Source organism: Haliotis asinina, chromosome 13 (assembly GCF_037392515.1).
Source record: "Haliotis asinina isolate JCU_RB_2024 chromosome 13, JCU_Hal_asi_v2, whole genome shotgun sequence".
Classification (NCBI taxonomy): Eukaryota; Metazoa; Mollusca; class Gastropoda; order Lepetellida; family Haliotidae; genus Haliotis; species Haliotis asinina.
Genome location: NC_090292.1, coordinates 13,642,250 through 13,663,161, shown reverse-complemented (window position 1 = coordinate 13,663,161; position 20,912 = coordinate 13,642,250). Strand labels below are relative to the sequence as shown.

Sequence of the window (20,912 nt, the reverse complement as noted above, 5' to 3'; positions counted from 1 at the left end):
CCCTAATGAACTTGAAGTGATACATTAAACGACAAAACTCAAAAGTATCCGTGAACGTTAATAACGCTGTAACGCCTCGACAAGTTCATGGCATTGCAACCCCAGTTACATCACAGCCTCTTTCCACTTGCACAAATACTGCTGCCAATAACAATCTCAGTTCCACTAACGTCATGGCATCGGGCCTCATTTCCAATTCTCTCTTTTCAAACTGAGTCTTTCAGTTCGCTGGTAATAATTCAAACATTTGAACTTGAAACTTTGCTGTTAACGGGACTCGTCACGTTGTGTTGTTCCCTTCTGATTCGCCACCCAATGTTAGCTTGGTTGATTGACAGCTGGTTGGGGGTGATCTATGCTGATTGGCTAATGGTTTGGTAGGCGTGTCATTTTATGTGAATAAGTCACCTGAGTCATGTCACGCCAGTACCGAATTTTTACACCGAAATTGTTAATTGGAGGTAACAAAGATACCCGTTTCGATGAATTTAATTATGTTTAAAGAAATATTATTGAAAGCCTATAGTATTTGTTGTTGAATTTAATTGTAAGATAACGGATTCATACAGTTTGCACATTGGGTTTTAGTTTCATACCTCAATGCAACGAATGAAACACACAGTCAATCCTTAATTAACTCCTGCGCGTACTCATGCAACAAAGGTTACGAGTTGAATCATTGATAGCTTGACTTTGGTGAATTCGTTCAAAGATTTGATTGTCAGAGGTTCAACTTCTAGCTTCTTCTGGTTGCAATCTTAATGGTGTAATCTTCCAGGTGGATGTCTGGTCAGGTGGGAGGTAATCGTGTCTCGTCGAACCTGGACCGACTGTCCATGTATTCATAGGGGTAGACGGCCCTCACCAGCCCTATATCACCGGGTGGTGTCCTTCCGTTCGTTGGACTTCACTAAACAGTTCGGCGCTGACAATTTATAACCGAATGAGGCCAATAATTTTCAAACCGTATAAGAAGAGATGTACTTTTCCATGTTGCTGTAGACGCGTTTTAGTTTGCTGTCGACCTTCGCCATGGCCTGCATGATCAGGTGAGAATCCGAACCTTGAAGATTGTGAAACTTGACGGGATATTGAAAGTTCATGACGGATTCAGAGCTGCAGGTTGCACGCAGGATCAGTATCGACCCATGACGAGGCATTGATCTCTCACGACATCACTGTTCAGGTGCTTGTCTCAAAAGTGGCAAGGTTCATGTTTCTGTATTTTGTGTGGAGCGTTTTTGCTGATGCAGCAGTCTGCCGATACTTTTCAATGCAGCTTGGTGATATTTGTCGCCTTTTTCGATGAGTAATGAATTGATTCTGCGCACATCATTGGACATAAGACTGATTCGGCGCATAATGGTTTTGTCCAATCTGTGACGGGTGTGAGGAGAGGGGCGTGAGGCGTTCTACACCATTGAAGTCAAACCCAGATGCCTCCAGTATGGGGTAGCTGGAACGTGTGAACAGATTACATTTAGGCTTGTTGAGGATCCATGTACATAGGTGTCGAGGGACATGTTGATTGACTTTGGTTGGGTCACAACTTCCTGTTTGCCTCTGAAGTAATGCTGGAGGTGCTCGGTTCTGTTTGTCCCACGACATTTTCACTGTGATTTGAAATTTGAGACTTCTCAGGTTTGATATTTTGATATGGTAACAGTCATCCGCCAGCCTCACAGATACTTACGTACTGTGTGTTGTGTTGGCATGAACTGTAGTTTGACGGGGTTGGGGTCCTCTACTAGTTTGATCATCTAGGATTTTCCCATGCTAGAATGGTCCTTCACTTGGAGTTTGAGCTATTTCACCGTGGGAGTGGTGACGTCTTGACTGTTGAGCAATCTCAAAAGCTGGGCTTTCTTCGATTGTGCGTAACCAACCACGCCACGTTTTTTTTCCCATAATTTCAATTTTGAAACAATAAAATTCATTGTCACCATATCAATGTGTGAACCATCTTCCTAAATGAGAGCTCGTGAAGAACATGGATAAACCAAACGAAAGCGATGAGCACAAAAATCAAACAAGTGGAAGACGATGTTGAGATCAACAGATGTCGCATTGAGACTGTGCGACCTGGAAGGCAAGAGATGGACGATTTTAGAAACCGCTTCCTCGGTAATAAAAACCATTGACTGAGTCTTGAACAAGGACACCACTTTGGCCGACAGGATCCGAATTTTGTTCCGATAACAAGGGATCACCATTGCCAATGTTCTGACGGCCTTAGGCTTCATCATATCGACCCTACTCATATTGCTGCAGCAGCACACCGAGACCATCAGGCGTCGGCGATGTCAGAGACTACATCAAAAACATTTGGAATCGCTTGGCAGGACTGGAGAGTAATAACACGGAAACACTTCCTTGTATCTTTGGCAGTATCGTCACCTGGTTGTTATGCTTCTTATCATGAGGTGGTTGAATTAAAACCTGTAGCAGTTCATCATCACCGTGGCCAGTCTTGTGTACATCGCCACTAAAGACTTTTAAATCCAAATAGGCACAACCTAAAAAAACCTGTGCTTTTTTAATACATCCAAACATCAAGCTCCAAAGTGGGAACCATCCAAACCTTCTACGATCGCCAGGATTTACGAGAATGCTGTTTGAATAAAACAACATTGTTTTAACTTTTAATAGATACGGTAAACAACATTGTTTTAAATTTAATAAATACAGTATTATTTATTAATTTTTAATATGTACGCAGCACTCTCGGGAATCTCGAGCAATGATCCTGTGTAACTGTTGCACACAATCGATTACACGTCGGGGGAACTGAAAGTGACTGTCTGCAGTCTCCCCCACTACTCGGGTTGGTGAAATACCAATCAAGCTAAAGGTAACAACAATCTTATAATCGATGGAAATTGCCACGATTTGTCCTACGGTTAGGGCACCGTTGCATGCTGAACAACAAAATTTTGAAACCTATTGGTACCTCAAACGAAACGAGTTGAATGGAACTCAGAAGTTAACAGCATCGAGGAAAAAAGCCATTAGCCTTGGTAAATCCTTATCAAGAACTCTTGGTTTGCCGTCAAACGACCCCGAGACTCCAGCACGGGTATAATACATGATCCTCAGCAGGATGCTGCACTTGAAGCAATGAGTCAAGTGTCTGGTCCAGGAAGAGCCGTACGCTGGGAAAATGCAGCAAATGCATAGCGATCTCCGACTTGTATGCTTTGCAACTGAAAAACAACACTTACAAACAAACTATTCTCTATCAGCATCAGATCTGGCAATACCGGCAGCAGTGTCCTGTTTGATTTTATTGATACTGGAGGAGCAGACAGCAACAACGACGACCAATGGACATTATCCCCAGTCCTCAGTGGCAAGCTGTTCGACCTGGACGACGTCACCTGAAACATGCAGTAGTCTCGTCTTCAGCAATGACAACAAATGGGTGTTTGTGCCATCTCAAAGCGACTGGAATCTCACCGTCAGTTAGTCATGATGAATGGGTCGATGTATGCTGGATTTTTTTTATTTGGAGCCACAATCAGTTATTATAGCATAGGTCCTGCAGGGCATATGAGCTTTGTATGGTATATTAACCTGGTGTCCCAAGTGTTGTATACTGGAAATCCACACGCAGTAGGCATCGCCCTTGTCTTGCAGACACCAGGGTACGTGGTGGACGTTGCGAGACATTTGGACGTTCCGAGAATGATGCTAAATGTCTTAATACATAAACATTAACGTGATCGTAACGATTCTTCAGTTTATCAACCAGTATTCACAAACAAGCCATCATGATGTCGATATGGCTGAGATATTGCCAAAGTGACGTTAAATATTAACTCACTCACTTACAAAACAGCTGCATTTGGAAAACCATGGAACGCCGGTTGAATAATTCATCAGGTTAGAACTTGGAAACCATTAATCTACTTATTGATCTACAACGTGGTTTCTATAAAACAGAAGTGTCATTGATCATAATCTGCGATAAAACCACTGTCAGAATTGCCACCATCAAACATAAAGTGTCTATCACATAAACATCAGCAATCACCACAAGGAAATCGCTCTACACGAGTACCCATAAAGAACGAGTCACAACTATTATGTACGAAACAATGCCTGGTCTAAGAATTCCTAAAAGTAAAGCAAACTTTTTATTCATGTTTGTTTGCATTTCAGTGGTGTGTGTGTCATTACTTGGTTACACATGGGATGCTGACACTGCCATGTGCTACAGGATTGAAACAAGATACAGAAAGAACTGGGCCGATGCTCAGAGAAGCTGCACCATCAGCAAGGGGCATCTGATCAAACCGGACACCGAGACCAAGACAACAACACTGAAGATGTTTCTTCAAGCAAATGATTTCAGTATGAATGATACTATTTCCGTTGGCTTATTATTTATCATGACTGAAACTACCTATTACTTTCTATAGTTATTTTAACCAAGCACAGACACACACATAGACCCCCATCGAATATTTGGTGCACCAACCCTGTGATTGCAGCCCTGTGACGGTGGAGCTAGGGATTCTCGTGGTTGCAGGCACTGGATGCCTGGACCCGTGTTCCTTTTGCCCAACGCACCACTCTGCCCATTACATCACAGTGACAGGAGATAGAACTGACCTGGTACTGTCAATAGGCTGGTCACGCCAAGTTCTGAGCTACAACTATATAAAGCACAACAGTTAGATTCATTGTTCACGCTTGGCCACATTCTTTGCCTAGAGTTGTATGCCCACAACGCGGTGGCTCGCAGGTGTTAGTTTTACTTGTCATTTCGTTGGTATATGCTCATGGTTTACTTTAATTATCATAACTCAACCTGATTTAGTCAGGATATAACTTAAAATCGTACCTCGCTCCCTCACTATAAATCAACATTAGAGTATGATGATGTCAGTTATTGTAAAGTAGGTGCCTGTCCAATAGGTGTTACCAGTCATAAACACATGCAGATACTAGGCAATTGTAATGGCAGAACAAGAAAAGACTAAAATTGCCACATTTCGGCGGTTAAGATGCTGAAGAAGATGACCTTTGAAAAGGAAAGAAATAGCATGTTTGTATGTTTTTCTCAAAATGAACTACGCATATGTTTTTTCTGTTTTTCTTGGTTTTGAAAATGTATATGCCTGCTTGATTTAGGTGTGAATACACAAGGTTTTTTTGAGAGGGGTCGTCATAGTACGTTGGCAAAGAGAAAGTAAGCACATTTCTAAATGTATTAACAATGTATTATAATCAGCCAATCAGAAAATTGTAGCTTTCGATGAAAAAGAAATACAATTTAAAGATATGAGTAATATGTTATATGCACCCTTCAGAAAATATAGATATCCAAGCTACACTACGGCTGTCCGTAAGTAATCGAATATCTTTTGTAAAAATTGTCGTATACATACTATACTAATAATACTATTGTCAATGGCTGTGTCGTCGAAGGGCTTTTAGGTATTGTAAAATTTTTGTCCTCCAGAGAGAGGTAAGCGAGTCCAACACTTTCAAAGTTAAATTTAAGCTTATCTGATGTTTGTTTAAAACGAAGTATGTTGTTCTTTTAAATGTTGGGTTAATATTTCCTTCTACCTCTGTTGTTGGCGATCTGTCTTATATTGTATTGTCCAAATAGTTATATTAGTTGTAAAATCTAGTTTTATTTCAAATTGTGATATTCTAGTTATTTTACTGTCCTTCGTAGACAGGTTTTTATAATATACATATATACTCCTTTTCATTGTTAACTGTTCTCGTCACGATATGGCTGCAATATTGCCGCGATGACATTAAATATTAACTTACTCACTCACTTAATATTTCCTACAGTCGCCAGCGCTTGAAGGAATGGTATATATCTAAAGGCATTGTAAGTCCTCAAGTATGGGATACACTAGTGAGTGTGTGAGTTAAAACTGACAGTCACAAGGCACTATTTCAGCTATATCGTCACTAACACAAGAAACCTTGGGAAATAAATTACAGAAACTTTGTCCTTTCATGTGATTTTATATTTTTCCACGAGTATGTTGACTCACCCACACTCACTGTAAGTAGTTGAGCCAAGGCAATGTAGCGATTGGAATAGTGATATACGCACTAGACTGCGGCGTCACTTGCAGTCATGCTAAGTCATGAGTGAGTGATGGAGTGAGTTTAGTTTTACGACGCTTCTAGCGAAATTCCAGCAATATCCCGGCGGAAATGGGTGGTGGGAGGACACCAGAAATGGGCTTCACATACTGCACGGTGCGAGTGTGACGAGCTATCGCTTTAACCACTAGACTAACCCACGCCCCAATCATATCAAGAGACATAACCATTCGCTCTAGTTAGTCGCCTTTGACTCTAAGTGTGTGTATGTGTTTGTTTGTGAGTGTTTGTTTGTGTGTGTGTGTGTGTGTGTGTGTGTGTGTGTGTGTGTGTGTGTGTGTGTGTGTGTGTGTTAGAGGCCAACTGTAACACCAATATCAAAGATCACTGTTATGCTTTGCTTATTGTAAATTACAGTTTTCAAACAAACAGCCCTGATATGCGTAATTCAGTGATGGAAGACGGCCAGCGAACTGTAATACTGGACTGACAACTTTCGATTCTATTGCAGGTGAAATTTGGATTGGAGTCAAATTTAATCCTGACACTGTCGAGTGGCAGTGGCTTAACAAGACTCCGGTTACAGCACCCGATTGGGCACGTCACGAGCCCACTGGGGATGGAGACTGCGTCCTGTATTCCAGACAGTTACAGAACAAGTGGAATGATCAATCGTGTTCAGTTCCTGGATATTATATTTGTGAAGTTCAACTGAACTGAATTCCAGGAAATTCCCAACTTCTTACTTTAAGTCGCTCATATATTTTCTTTAACTCAACGAAATTACGTTTTACTTGATGCTTGATGTTTCCAGGCGATGATAAACATAGCCGTTCGTGACTTAACATTGACACTTCTCAGAAGAGCAAAACAATTGATCACGAATCTTCAAGAACGGAATGCTGTCCACTGACAGCAGGTTGTAATGTTTAACAAGTATTCACTTTTAATATCTGAATTGTCAGATATTGCAGAAATATAGCCAATGACTCAGGAGAGTGATAATAGCACCATAGTAACCGTCACCCGTTCACTACAATCCAGTTAGTATAACACAAACCACATCTCATCTGTCTGTTTTACTGTCCTTCGTTGGTAGATATTTCTAATTTACTATTAGCTATTGTCATCTATAACTGAGTTAGTCAAAATATGGTTGAAATATTGTCGATGTGACTTTAAGTTTTAACTCATTCTGATCACTGAAGAAGACATGGCTGATTTGTATCCATGACACTTCAGATGGATATGGATAACGCGTAGCATAGATTAAGTTTCATGTCAGGTAGAGTCAGAATAGCTGCAGACCTGAGGACCAGCCATGGGGTATCGGAGAACATGGTAAAGAGGATATGCGTGTGATATATCGTATTTCACAACCTTACCTTATATAAAGTCAAGAGGATGTGCGTGTGATATATCGTATTTCACAACCTTACCTGATATAAAGTCAAGAGGATATGCGTGTGATATATCGTATTTCACAACCTTACCTTATATAAAGTCAAGAGGATATGCGTGTGATATATCATAGTTCACAACCTTAATTTATATAAAGTCAAGAGGATGTGCGTGTGATATATCGTATTTCACAACCTTACCTTATATAAAGTCAAGAGGATGTGCGTGTGATATATCATAGTTCACAACCTTAATTTATATAAAGTCAAGAGGATATGCGTGTGATATATCATAGTTCACAACCTTAATTTATATAAAGTCAAGAGGATGTGCATGTGATATATCGTATTTCACAACCTTACCTTATATAAAGTCAAGAGGATATGCGTGTGATATATCATAGTTCACAACCTTAATTTATATAAAGTCAAGAGGATATGCGTGTGATATATCGTATTTCACAACCTTACCTTATATAAAGTCAAGAGGATATGCGTGTGATATATCATAGTTCACAACCTTAATTTATATAAAGTCAAGAGGATATGCGTGTGATATATCGTATTTCACAACCTTACCTTATATAAAGTCAAGAGGATATGCGTGTGATATATCATAGTTCACAACCTTAATTTATATAAAGTCAAGAGGATATGCGTGTGATATATCGTATTTCACAACCTTACCTTATATAAAGTCAGTTTATTTGCGACATCACTACAAACCCCTTTGCTCATGTTTAAATAAACGTTGACACTTTGCCCCAATATGGGAAATCTGTTACACCATTAGTCGTCCAGGAACATCAGAGAATGCCAATATAAACCTGAATCCTGCTTTTCACCATATCAAGCATGTCGTCTTTCTTCATAGTTTATTTTTATTGTCATCTATTGTTACACCTTTTCAGATTTAAATACCAGTTATAAATTCATGCATGTGATAATCTAGTTATTTTGCTGCCATTTGTCGACAGAGTTTTATAAATCACCAGAAATTACTACGAATGACAATTACTTGAAATATTGCCGATATGACGTTAGACTGACAGACTTACTTCCTGGAAAATATGCAACTGATGGTTTTGTTTGCTCCAAAGTTTTAGCTTTTTTCATTAGTAAGACGATTGCAAGGTCGTACTTTTTGAATGTAAGATCTCCTCACGGCTTGCCTAAATCAATCTTATCATCAATATTCTGATTCTGTTTGAAATCAACTGAAATTGTCAAATATATCAGTTTCAAAGTGCAAATGTTTTCCAGAGTCGGAATGTTAGACTGCTACAAAGCCGATTAAGAGTGCAGTTTCAAAATGTCTATTTAATTATCTATTAAATTGATTTTACTACCCCATCGCTTATTTTATGTAGCGTCATTACATGATTATCTAATTTAATTATTTACAAATATACAGAACTCTGTATTGTCCCCAATATTGAATCTGAGTACAACTTTGTTCTGTGTCCACTTATCACAAGTTAAGATATATACACCTTCCAATATTACTGTGAAGATCCAATTTCGGACGAGATGCCAGCATTGTTTCCACAGGTTGAACTAATCTTATAGCACAACAGACATCACACATTCACAATCTCGTCCCTAACGGCTCGCTTGATTCATCGTTGGCTGCGTTTTGTGTGCTCTGTAATATGTCTTTATTGAAATAATGCTAAGTGTTTACTTACAAAAGTGAATTTAATAGAATCACTACCAAACACAGCGTTGAGATGAATTTTCAGCCGTATTGTTGTGTTTATAAAATAGCGTCGCATGCATGTCAGTTATGTTTTGCCCATAAAGTCAAGTGTACAATTCAACAGTATATTCTTTACAGGAATCCCTGAGTTGAAAATAAACTGACAAGTGGTCCTTGTCACCAATACCAAATGCTTCAGTGAAGTCTAATATCGCACTCAACAATGTTCCAAAAATGGACCAGACAATCCAGTGATCAACAGCGATCTACGCAATTGGGAAACGATGACATGTGCCAATCAAGTCAGCGAGCCTGACCACCCGATCTCGTTAGTCGCCATTTACGACAAGCTGAGTCTCCTTCGCAGCAAGCATGGGTTGCTGAACACCTATTCTACCCCGGGCCTTCACGAGTCAGTGATCCCCTTGATTCGTCACAACATGTTATAAGTCTTTGAAAGCCTGACGCAATATCATGCACACAGACTACCTTACTTCTTATCATTTCTGACTATTTGCCCTGGTCACAATGAAACCAAAAAGAAAAATAAAACAATCACGGAGATTGTAAGATTGTTTCGGACTATGAAATATTTATGCATTTTCGTTGCTTGAAACAACGAGTTTCCTTTGAGAAATCAAAGGTGGTGATATAGCCTAGTGGTTAAATCATTTGCTCGTCAGACCGACGCTCCGGGTTCGATTTCCCACAGGGTACAGTGGTGTCCCACACCGTGATATTGCTGGAATATTGCCAAAGCGGTGTTAGATCTGATGAAGATCAAGGTTATTACAACCCCCTCACAACCTGTATCACAAAGTTATATTCTATTGAACCCAATCCTGCTCATAACTGCGTTTTCAATCCTCTTTATGGGGATTTGTATTATAAAAAAAAACTTCATTTGTTCCACCTCTTGGGAGAAGAATCCAACAATTCATTTCTGCTGCTGGCATTCAGCTGGTGAAGATTTCTCCTTCCAGGCCGTTTTCTTCTCCTCCACATGTTGACCTAACACTGACAGAGTTTAAAAAAATCACATACCAATGAATTACAATATAAACAAGAATTTATTCAAGTAAATCATGATAATATATATAATGATCTTTCTTGTAAACATCCACTTTTAATAGAAATTATTGAATTATATAATACTCTTGCTACTGGCCAATTCGACATCGTCTTTTGTTGGATACCCAGCCACTTTGGTATTTCCAGGAACACACTGGCTGACCTTGCTGCTAAAGCAATACTCAGCAAATCTGTCACACCACTTCTTACTCCCTACACTGATTATAAAGCTACCATTAGATTTTACATCCGTGATCCCTTGCAGAAGAGGTGGGACACTCAAGTTGGTATCGACAAATTACATGAAATAATACCCTACATTGGTTACACCTACTTGGGTTGTCAGTCCAGGTTTGAAGAGGTCATCATGTGGCGATGGTGTATTGGCCACACAAGATATACACATGAACACTTGCTAAAAGGTAAAGATCCTCCGTTTTGTATCCCTTGTGATGAAAGAATCGCGGTCAAGCATATCCTGCTTGACTGTGTTGGATATTCCATCACAAGGAATAACTATTTTAAATCACGAGCTATGAATGATCTTTTTAGTAATGGTAGTTATCATTTAAATCATTGCGTTTTAAAAGGAATTAGATCTGTTACATGACTTGTAAATAGGTAAATATTTTATGATTGGAAGTTGAATTAGCAACTAAGATTCTTAGTGGCTTATTGTCCTCCTGAGAGGGTACGTAACTCCCAAAAAAGTGGAAGTCAGATTTAATCTTCCACGTTTTTAGCTGTAGAATATGTGTCAGTTTAATTTGTTGCTAATCATGCATGCAGTTGCCAGCAGCTGAGGGAATGGTGTAAATCCAGCTAGGGACTATGCAGGTAGCAGAGGTACTGTAAGTTCCTATAGTCCTGGTATGGTGATCTACCTTCGGTTGTTGGTGATTTTTAGCCTGTTTTTATATTGTATTGTCTGAATAGTGATATTAGTTTTAACTTGTCACGCTAGTCTTAATTCTTATTGTGATACTCTAGTAGTTTTACTATCCTTTGTTGACAGGTTTTTTACCATATACATAAATTTCTTTCTTCAAGAATGTTCTCGTCACGATATGGCTGCAATATTGCCGATGTGACGTTAAATATTGTTTATATATTGCATTGTCCAAATAGTGATACTATTATTTTTGGAGTTTCCACGTTAGTTTTAAATACTAACTGTCACAGTCTAGTGGTTTTACTGTCCTTCGTCGACAGGGTCTTCATAATATGCATATATATTTCTTTTTTATGTCACGTATGTTCTCGTCACGATATGGCTGCAATATTGCCGATGTGACGTTACGTATTAACTCACTCGCTCACTATACTGGTGTACCTTATCATTCCCCCCATATGCTTCAAAAAAGGTGTAAGAATCTATACCAAAACGTCGTAATTGTTAAATAAAGGAGTTGATCATCCCAAAAAGCAGTATCATCTATATACCAGCTAAGTCTAGAATGCCACTCAAACAAGTCAGCTGGAAGGCAGATGGTGATCCCTTGGTCGAACATGAAAATTGGTCTCAACACTGATATCATGGGTTTGTGTAGACATCATCAAGTGCGCAGTCAAGTGTGAATGGACTTCATGCGAGAAAAGTGGTGGCCCACAGGAGTAGTCATGTCTATATGCATTTGTAACTAAGTGTGTGGTATAAAATACTGCATATGTATATTTGTGAATATTGACAGTAAAATTAATCAACATATTTCCTTTTCTTTGTCTATGTGTAGTGTAATCTTTGCATACTGCTCTCACTATCTAGCATCAGATAAATACACTTTATAATCTCTTTACCATATGATGGTGTATGGTGGTGTGATGTGGAGGTGGGTGGTGGCATAAGGTGCTGTGTGGTGGTGGTCTGAGGTGTATGTTGTGTAATGGTGATGGTGGTATGTGGTGGTGGTTGTGGTGTGTGGTGGTGGTGTGTGATGTAAGTCTGTGGTGGTGATGGTAGTTTGTAGCGTGAGGTGGTGGTGATATGGTGATGGTCGTGTGAGGTGTGGTGGTGTGTTATGGTGATGGCGGTGTGTGGTAATGTGAGGTGGTGGTGTGTTACGGTGGTGGTGGTGTGTGGTGAGGATGATGTGTGATAATGGTGGTGGTGTGTGATGTTAGTGGACCGACATTACTAGACCAAATGTGTTTTTAGTAGCAGTGACATAACATGTAGGTACTCGGGTCTTGTCTTTCTACAGTTCAATTTAAGAATAACATACACTCTCACTTCACTTTCATGTAACAATTCGTGGAAATGCATCTATAAGTCAACTCAAAATGCTTCATTCTTTGCATGCACTGATGTTTTTCCGTATAAATTCTCATAAAATCAATTCAACACAAGTCATTCTTTGTGTATATAAGTTACAACAGTTGGAGGTTTCGCTCACCAATGTGGTTTTGATTTTAATTCCAAAAAGTAGTTCAAAAACATCTGGACCTTCATGGAATTGACACCAATTCCAAAATGAACTCCATCCAAGCTCATCACACCGGACGTTAGGTTATATGTGTCAAATATCGGTATGTGATATTTCCCTAACGCCTCAGACATGCGTTTGTTAAATGCTACAACTCGGCTGTTTTCTTGTTTGGGTATCATTGGAGATTTCATGATACCAAATTTGTGAGTGGCAAACCAGATCAGCTTTGGCCATGAAGCTTTCCTCTTTCTGATCATATCTACAACGGGATATATATAGTCATTAAACACTTTGTCAAAGTTAAAATCATCGTGGACGCCAATGCCAACTAGAATGACTGTGTTCTTTTTATGAAGAAATAAACGAAACTTCTCATGGAACTTCTTCGCCCTTGAGGCAGAAGGTATTGTAGATACTTCAACGTTCAGCGTACCATTACAGAGGGTCAATCTTCCGAAAAGCTTGGCGGCACATGCTCTGCCCGAGAATGCGTACATTCCCTCACAAGGGATATCTGAAATAGAATCGGTATTATATTTTCAATTTAACTCACTTAGCTGTAGAGTCTTGTCCAGAAAATCGAATAACAGTATGTGCATCGTTATATGTCAAAGCAGACAGCGTGTCTGACCAACTCGCCTCATACGACAAGCTTCCAGACTGATTCTACCCGGATATATCGTCTTCGGAAACGAAACCTGATTTTGTAACAACCCCGAGAGCTGGCATTCACAGGGCAAGGGCACTGCATTTGTGCTGCCAATCACAATAACAAATGACGAAGGATTTCGGTACAAAGACAACCCTTAAAGTGGGTGAGTGAGTGAGTTAATATTTAACGTCATATCGGCAATATTTCAACCATATAGTGACGAGAATATTTGGCATTGAAATGGGTGAGTGAGTGAGTTAATATTTAGCGTCACATCGGCAATATTGCAACCATACCGTGACGTGAACAACTTACCTATATCAATATCAAAATTGATTAATTGAGAATGCAACAACCTGCCATTGAAAGACAGTAAAAATACCATAAAAGTTAGTTACTAAATACTAATTCAAACTTCCGATAATAAGATATTTATCTATTTACAAATCCGTTAGCAAATCTAGTTCTCTTAAGCATGCAATAATTAAATCAGGACTAAAAGTTCCTTCAAAGTTCGTGGGTTGAAATACTTATCCCTTGTGATGGAATATTGAACACAGTCAAACGTACGTCGCGCTTTACCATTCAAAATTTGAAGTTTATTTAAATTATGCACCATGGGATGGCGACGAGGATAATGCTCAGCTGTCTTACGAGCCTTCCTAGCCTGTTTGCACTCATCATCGAACCACCGTTTTCGAAAAAGTGGAATTACAGAGGACATTGGCATACACACGTCATGGTATTTGGTTTGTCACAAAACAAACAACGTTTGATAGCATTAGCAACATCAATAAGAAGGTCATGTTTAAGTTTGTCAAGTCCCATCTTTTCACATAAATGCCAGTTAGCCTTTCCAAAATTTCATCTGAATGATGGAGGAACATCAGATGGGGTTACAGGTTTCAGTATAGTAGGAAAGTGGTCATTTACACAATTTTCATTGTGGACTGTCCATTCGAATTCAATCAAGAATGGAATATGTTCCTGTACCAGGATATCAATACGTCTCTGTACCATCACTGAATATACATAAATCATTATTTAGAAAAAGATCCTCTAAATTTAATCTTTTGTGTACATACAATCGCTCCCACCCCCTCAATCCCCACACTCCCGTACTCCACCGACACAGGGCCGCCATCCACAGCACACGTGGGGTTGGCGAGTTCTTACCGTTACCCAGAACCAACCACAAGGAAGTGGCTCGCCATGGGTGCCAACATTGAATGTATGTATTTTATAAAAACGTGTAGACGCCGGACAGTAAACCAACTATGATATCACAATTAGAATAAAAACTAGCATGGGAAGTTACAAACAATAGCACTGTTTGAACAAAAAAAAAAAAAAACACTAAAAAAGAAAAAAAAAGAAAAAAAAGAAAAAGAAAAACCCAACAAAACAACAACAACAACAACAGCAAAAAAACCGGCTATAGATCACCAACAACAGCAGATAGCTCACCATACCAGGGACCATAGGGACTTACAGTACCTTTGCTACCTGCACAGACCCTAACTGGGGTTTTACACCATCCTTTCAACTGCTGGCGGTTGTAAGAAACGTTAGCCAAAACTAAAATAACAAGAATACGACGTTTAGAAATCTTGGTAAGTTTACATTGACTTTGAATATTTCGGGATTTACGTACCTTACGGACAATCCTTAAAGAAAACATTGTTTTCTTAGGGACGGTTACTTGACACGTGCGTTAACAAAATTTAGCTAGGAAATTCATAAGGATATGATTAGCATGAACATACGCGTTCAGATAGTGACTTAACACTAACCCAGCATATACCACGTCTAGGGATTCGATCGTGGTTTGGTTCGGATTGTATCCATAAACAAGTCTTGAAGGAGAATAAAAAAATGTTTGAGGCTGTTGTGAGAAAAAGATTGCTTTTTCTGTGGTGAATACATATTTCGACACATGGGACAAAATGGACATTACGGTGGCACAAAACTCCAATCCCCTGAAATGGTCGGCCTGAAACGGTCGGCCCTTACCACATTGGTGAAACCGTTGGTGAAGGCATTGGTGAAACCAGTACCCATGGTAGAGATGGACAAATCATCTCAAATATTGAAACTGACCAGTTTCTCTTGGGCAGACTGAAGGTCAAAACTATTTACAATATGCTGTAAATGCCTCAGACGTTTGCATCTAGTGAAACATTAATCACTATGGTAAGCACATACATACCTCCTGGTTTTCCAGCTCTGAAGACCCCTTTACCATCGTAGTTGTTCAACATTAGCACCAATGCCGTGTACAGGCTGCGCATGAATGAATTCCCAATAATAGCTATTGTCAGACCGTGTAGAAGATCACACGTCTCCTGGGCGGTGAAGTTCTTCACATGACATCGGGGATCGCCAGGTTCCCACGTTGAATACTCTGCATGAATCTCGTTCCGAAAGTCGTAACACTTCGGACATTTACACTCATCCGGGCTCTTGTTTGTACACCTATAGCCATAGCAACATGGCGTTACACCTTCAGGGTTACACAATGCACGAACGTAGTTGAAGTTTATATAGGCAACATTACCACATTTTCCGTCGCGTCTCTGCATTGGCTTTGGGACGCGATATCTTACTGACTTCAGAAATGTGTCAACTGTAACTCTTTCTCGTGCAGTCAGAGTTCGCGGCTTCCATCTTCCTTTCGTCATACCTGTACTTACATCCGGGCATCGGGAACTCTCATTTGGCTCGCTCAAGTCTACATATTGGTTTTTTGCTGGTAAAATGAAGTCATTTGTGTCCAACTGATGATAGTAGTTTGAAGCAAGGTATTCCAGTACCGTCCAGACCATGAGTGTTGATACTATAACAATGCTATGCCTTTTGCATGTTCCCGACATTTTGCTGTAATAATAAATAGATATAGTGCACATCAGTTCAAATTGTCTTAATTGCTTGTAAGGCATGGGATTTTTCATACCATACAACTGTGTTGAGTAACATAAAAACAGGTTTGGAAGCTTTAACTTAAAATATATCGGCTCCTTAATAATCCTAAAGACTAATACCCCCCTACCCCCAAATCACCATTTGTCATATTATTAAGAAACACTGTATTGAACATGCTTATCTTTACTATGTTATTATTTTTCCATGTATGTTTCAAACCACTGTATTTCTTCATCAGCCGCAATATCTGTCATATCTCTTGGCTTTGAAATTGTCCAGGTCACCATTCTGTCGCGAAATAACTTGAAGATACTTTCAATGTAAAAGTAATGACGTTAAGTTACGAGGCAATACAAATGTTGCTATGTATATATACCATGCCTTTCAGTTAAAGAATTTCTTCGCAACGGATGCACATACAGTGAGTAAGTGAATGAGTTAACATTTAACGTCACATCGGCAGTATTTCAGCCATATCGTAATGGGAACATATTGACATTGAAACGGAATATGTGTTTATTATCAAAACCTGTCGACAAAGCACACAGCAAAACAACCAGAATAACACAATTTAAATTAAAACCAGCATGAAAGGAAGTGAAAACCAATAGCACTATTTGGACTTAATAAAAAAAACTGGCTATGGACCGCCAACAAGGTAGATCACTACACTGGGGGATGTGGGGGACGACTTACAGTACCATTGCTACCCTAGTTGGATTTAAACCATCCCTTCTGCTGCTGGCGATTGTAAGGAATGTTAGCCAAAATTAAAATAACGAAAAACAAAACGAAAATACTATGATTAAGAACACGGTAGACTTAAATGTACATAAATTTTCGGGGACTTACGTACCCTCTCAGGAGGACATAATTTTACAAAATCTAAGGTACCAATAATAAATTATTTACTTACAAATCATTTAAAAAATCTAATTCTTTTTAAAATTCAATAATCAGAATGAGAATTCATATTGCTAAAAATAACCTTCACAGTCTGTGGTTCGAAATAGTTGTCCATTGTGATGGAATACTCAACACAGTCATGCAAGCTATGCTCATATACAATATGTATAGACATTAGTTACGCATGAGCAAAGAAATAAATATGTATTGTCATCTGTGTTGTAATAGGTCAGTGTCAAATAAATTCAATATCTATCTACCTATCCATGATGATCGCATCTCATCAAATAATAGCAAATGATTTTATCTCAGTAACTGTGTCTCTTTGTGTCTTACACCGAACAAGCATAATCACGCATACGTCATACTTCCGGAATGGCAGACAGAAAAGTTGGAAGAGATTTATATGCATACATGCCTATGTACCTCGTTATAACGTTCGCTGTTATAATCACCAAATAAGTAAGTCCTTACGTCCAAAAAACAATACTGAAACAGTCACATAAATGTACCATGAACATGCACCAACTGGCGTCAGTTGTACTCTCAGTTTGCCAGAAGTCAACAGGGCATTACCTGGGGTGAGAAGGTGCAAATCAATGAGCGTGCATTGAGCTGATGGGATGTAGTAAATTCAGTTTGGGCTCATGCAGATAGCAAAAGTACTGTAAATCCCTGTGATCCTTAGCATGGTGACATGGTGATCTATCTTCAGTTGTTGGCGATCTGTAGCTCCTTTTATATGAGATGTTTTGTCCAAATTATGCCATCATTTTTAGTGTTACATGCTAGTTTACGATCCTCACCTTTCAACAGCCATCCATGTGCATGTCTGATGTGGCCAATACGAGCTGAGATGGCGGCAGAGTACGGGTTGGCAAGGTGAGTCTGAGTCATGGTGAAGTATTACGTCGGTGAAGTAGAGCGGATCCAAATTGCGCAACAGAAGCCGAGGAAAGTGATTTTATGTCTAGACAGTGGAGACGAGAGGGAATAGATTTGTTTAAGATATTGTGTACTTTGTTTGGGATGGTCTAAATGATCTGAGTTTGTGGGTAAAGTAGATGTGGCGTGGGATGTGTTGGGTGGGTTGAGTAACATGGGGATGCTTTTGTTGTCTTTGTGAGCGAGTTAAAATTTGTCGTCACCTCGACCATAGTTTAGCCATTGTGTGACGAGAACCATAAATATACATAATAGTGAATGAAAATGGCAAAATCTGTCAACGAAGGACAGTGAAACAAGTGGATTATCACAGATAGATCTTTAAGACTAGTAATTAAATCTAAAACAGTTTAACTATAGTGGACAATACAATATAAAATGGGCTACAGATTGCCAACAACTGAAGGTATGATCTGGTGTGATCTTTGTGTGGTGTTAAGTTGTGTACCTATGTCACGTTTCTTTGCTGAAAATGGCAGTGTGTATGTTTCTGGTAATTTGCAGTGGGTGCATAGTCCATCTGGGTGTAGAACAATATCTACTAGGATATCATATAACAGCTCTATTTTTACAGCAGAAGTAAACGCCACATAAACGGCCCTTAAATATATTCAAAGACATCCTAATTATAAACAATATATATTCAGATTCTCTTTCTTACCTTCAGGCTATCAAAACTCCTGCCTGTAAACATCCACTTTTAATAGAAACTATTGAATTGTATAATGATCTTGCTGCTGGTCAATACGACATCGCCTTCTGTTGATTACCCAGCCATGTTGGAATCTCTGGTAACTCACTGGCTGACCTCAACAAATCGGTGATACCACTTCATATTCCTCACACTGATTCTAAAGCTACCATTAGCTCTTATATCCGTGATCTGATGCAGAAGAAGTGGGACACAAGTGGGCATTAATAAATTACATGCAATAAAACCTTATGTTGGTTATACCTACTTGGGTTGTCAATCCAGATTTGAAGAGGTCATCATGCGACGATGCCGTATTGGCTAAATGGGATATACTCATGAATACTTATTGAAAGGTGAGGATCCTCCGTTCTGTACCCCTTGTGATCAAAGAATCCTGATTGACTGTATCGAATATTCCATCACAAGGGATAAATATTTCAAAAATCACGAACTATGAAGGATCTTTTCAGCAGCATAAGTTCTCGTTTAATTCTAGCATTTTTAAAAGACTTAGATTTGATAACAGACTTGTAAATAGATAAATATTTTATGATTGGAAGTTTAAAGCAGTAACTAAGATTGTTAGTGGCTGTTTCCTCGAGGGGGTTAAAGTACTGTAAAATTTTTGTCCTCCTGAGAGGGTACGTAAGTCCACAAACATTCACCTGAGAGGGTACGTAAGTCCACAAACGTTCAACGTAAATTCAAACTCTCCGCTAAATGGATATCTGTGATATACAAAAGTGGTTTTACTGTTCTTCGTCAACAGGGTTTTAGTTTCTTATATTCGTTCATTCTGCGATGCCATTATTACTTGTTCTCATCACGATATGGCTGCAATATTGCCGATGTGACGATAAATATTAACTCACACACTAACTCCGTCTTGTTTAATGTGTGTTTTTTGGGTGGTGATGCCTGTAACCAGTCCAGTAATAAGTATATTGGTCTTTTTGTTGTTTGATGAAGTGAGCGTTTTGATGATAGGGTTTGTTATGATTTGACCCAGGTGGATGTATTTGTTTTCACAGTATTGGTAGTTATTGTTGAGTGTGTGCGATTTAATGAGTTGTTTTACATCTGATTTGTATGTGTGGAGATTGATGTTTGTTGAGGTCGGTGTAGTAGCTAGTTTGGTTCCTGTATCTCCTATGTTGTTACCTTGCTTGGTTGTGAGTGAGTGAGTTTAGTTTTAGTTTTACGCCACACTCAGCAATATTCCAGCTATATGCATGCGGTGGTGTGTGTGTGTGTGTGTGCGCGCGCGCATGTGTGTGTGTGAGAGAGAGAGCGAGAGAGAGAGAGAGATTGAGAGAGAGAGTTGTGTGTGTTTGCGTGAAGGAGGTTGATGGGCACGGTAACAACACTCTATGACCCGCTCGCCAACAACACAATACACTGTTACTTCTTTGTTACTCTGGGGGCATTAAAATCAGCCTACACTAGAGCAGTACTAAGAATCTACACGGATTGTAACTGTATGAAACTCCTAAAAAAAATCAAGAAACCCGCTGATAACTGATAAATGTAGCTGGACGTGTTAACGTGGAAGCATCAAAATTGGGAACTGGGAAAAGTTGTTAAAACAATGTAATAAATGAATTACTTGTAGTCAGGTAAGCATACAGCTTGGTGGTACATGGTCCCAACAAGTTGGGGAACTTTATGTAACTGTTTTTCAGGCAAAGTCTAAACAAGTCTGCTTTATTTGCAATAATTGTCTCTGAGGTAGTCATCCAGATACTCAACCCGGGTCACAGAGGCCGTCATCTGAAGTGGTCCTGGCTTGTATTTCCACATGGCCATTGCTTGAGCTCTCGGGTGGTATACAGCAAAGTACAACATCTGTAGCAAGGGACAGAAACACCAGTACACAACGCAATACAGTGATTGTTCAAACTGGTATAAGGGTAACATTATTTTTCAGGGCACTATCATTTGCTGAAGCGCTAGGTCTATCATTAACTGCCCGACGAAGGAGGGCAGTTGAAAAGACCCAGGGCTCCCGCACATGATAATGCTGTGAAAAATAGCGTTACTGTTATTATACCTAAAATGAATAGAATTTTTAATAAAATATGGCTACAAATAACGGCATAGGTTTAGAAGCATTTACTGC

The 20,912-nt window shown here is 39.3% G+C and overlaps 1 protein-coding gene across 3 annotated transcripts; it reads right to left on the bottom strand.

Moving 5' to 3' along the window:
• Nucleotides 1-770: 770 nt before the first annotated feature.
• LOC137259256 (uncharacterized) lies at nt 771-18,036 on the bottom strand. Of its 3 annotated transcripts, XR_010954705.1 has the most exons (4): nt 17,961-18,036; nt 15,536-16,203; nt 3,222-3,377; nt 771-1,456 (listed from the first exon to the last, which is right to left on the bottom strand). XR_010954705.1 is itself a non-coding variant. In XM_067796884.1 (3 exons), exons 1-3 carry the CDS (start codon nt 17,972-17,974, stop codon nt 12,638-12,640), a joined length of 1,233 nt encoding a protein of 410 aa, XP_067652985.1. In that variant the 5' UTR covers nt 17,975-18,036; the 3' UTR covers nt 10,229-12,637. The 3 variants fall into 3 exon arrangements, 2 of the variants coding, with proteins under 2 accessions (XP_067652985.1, XP_067652986.1); XM_067796884.1 differs by lacking the exons at nt 771-1,456; nt 3,222-3,377 and adding an exon at nt 10,229-13,188; XM_067796885.1 differs by lacking the exons at nt 771-1,456; nt 3,222-3,377 and adding an exon at nt 10,229-13,188 and having other exon boundaries at nt 17,731-17,993.
• Nucleotides 18,037-20,912: the final 2,876 nt, after the last annotated feature.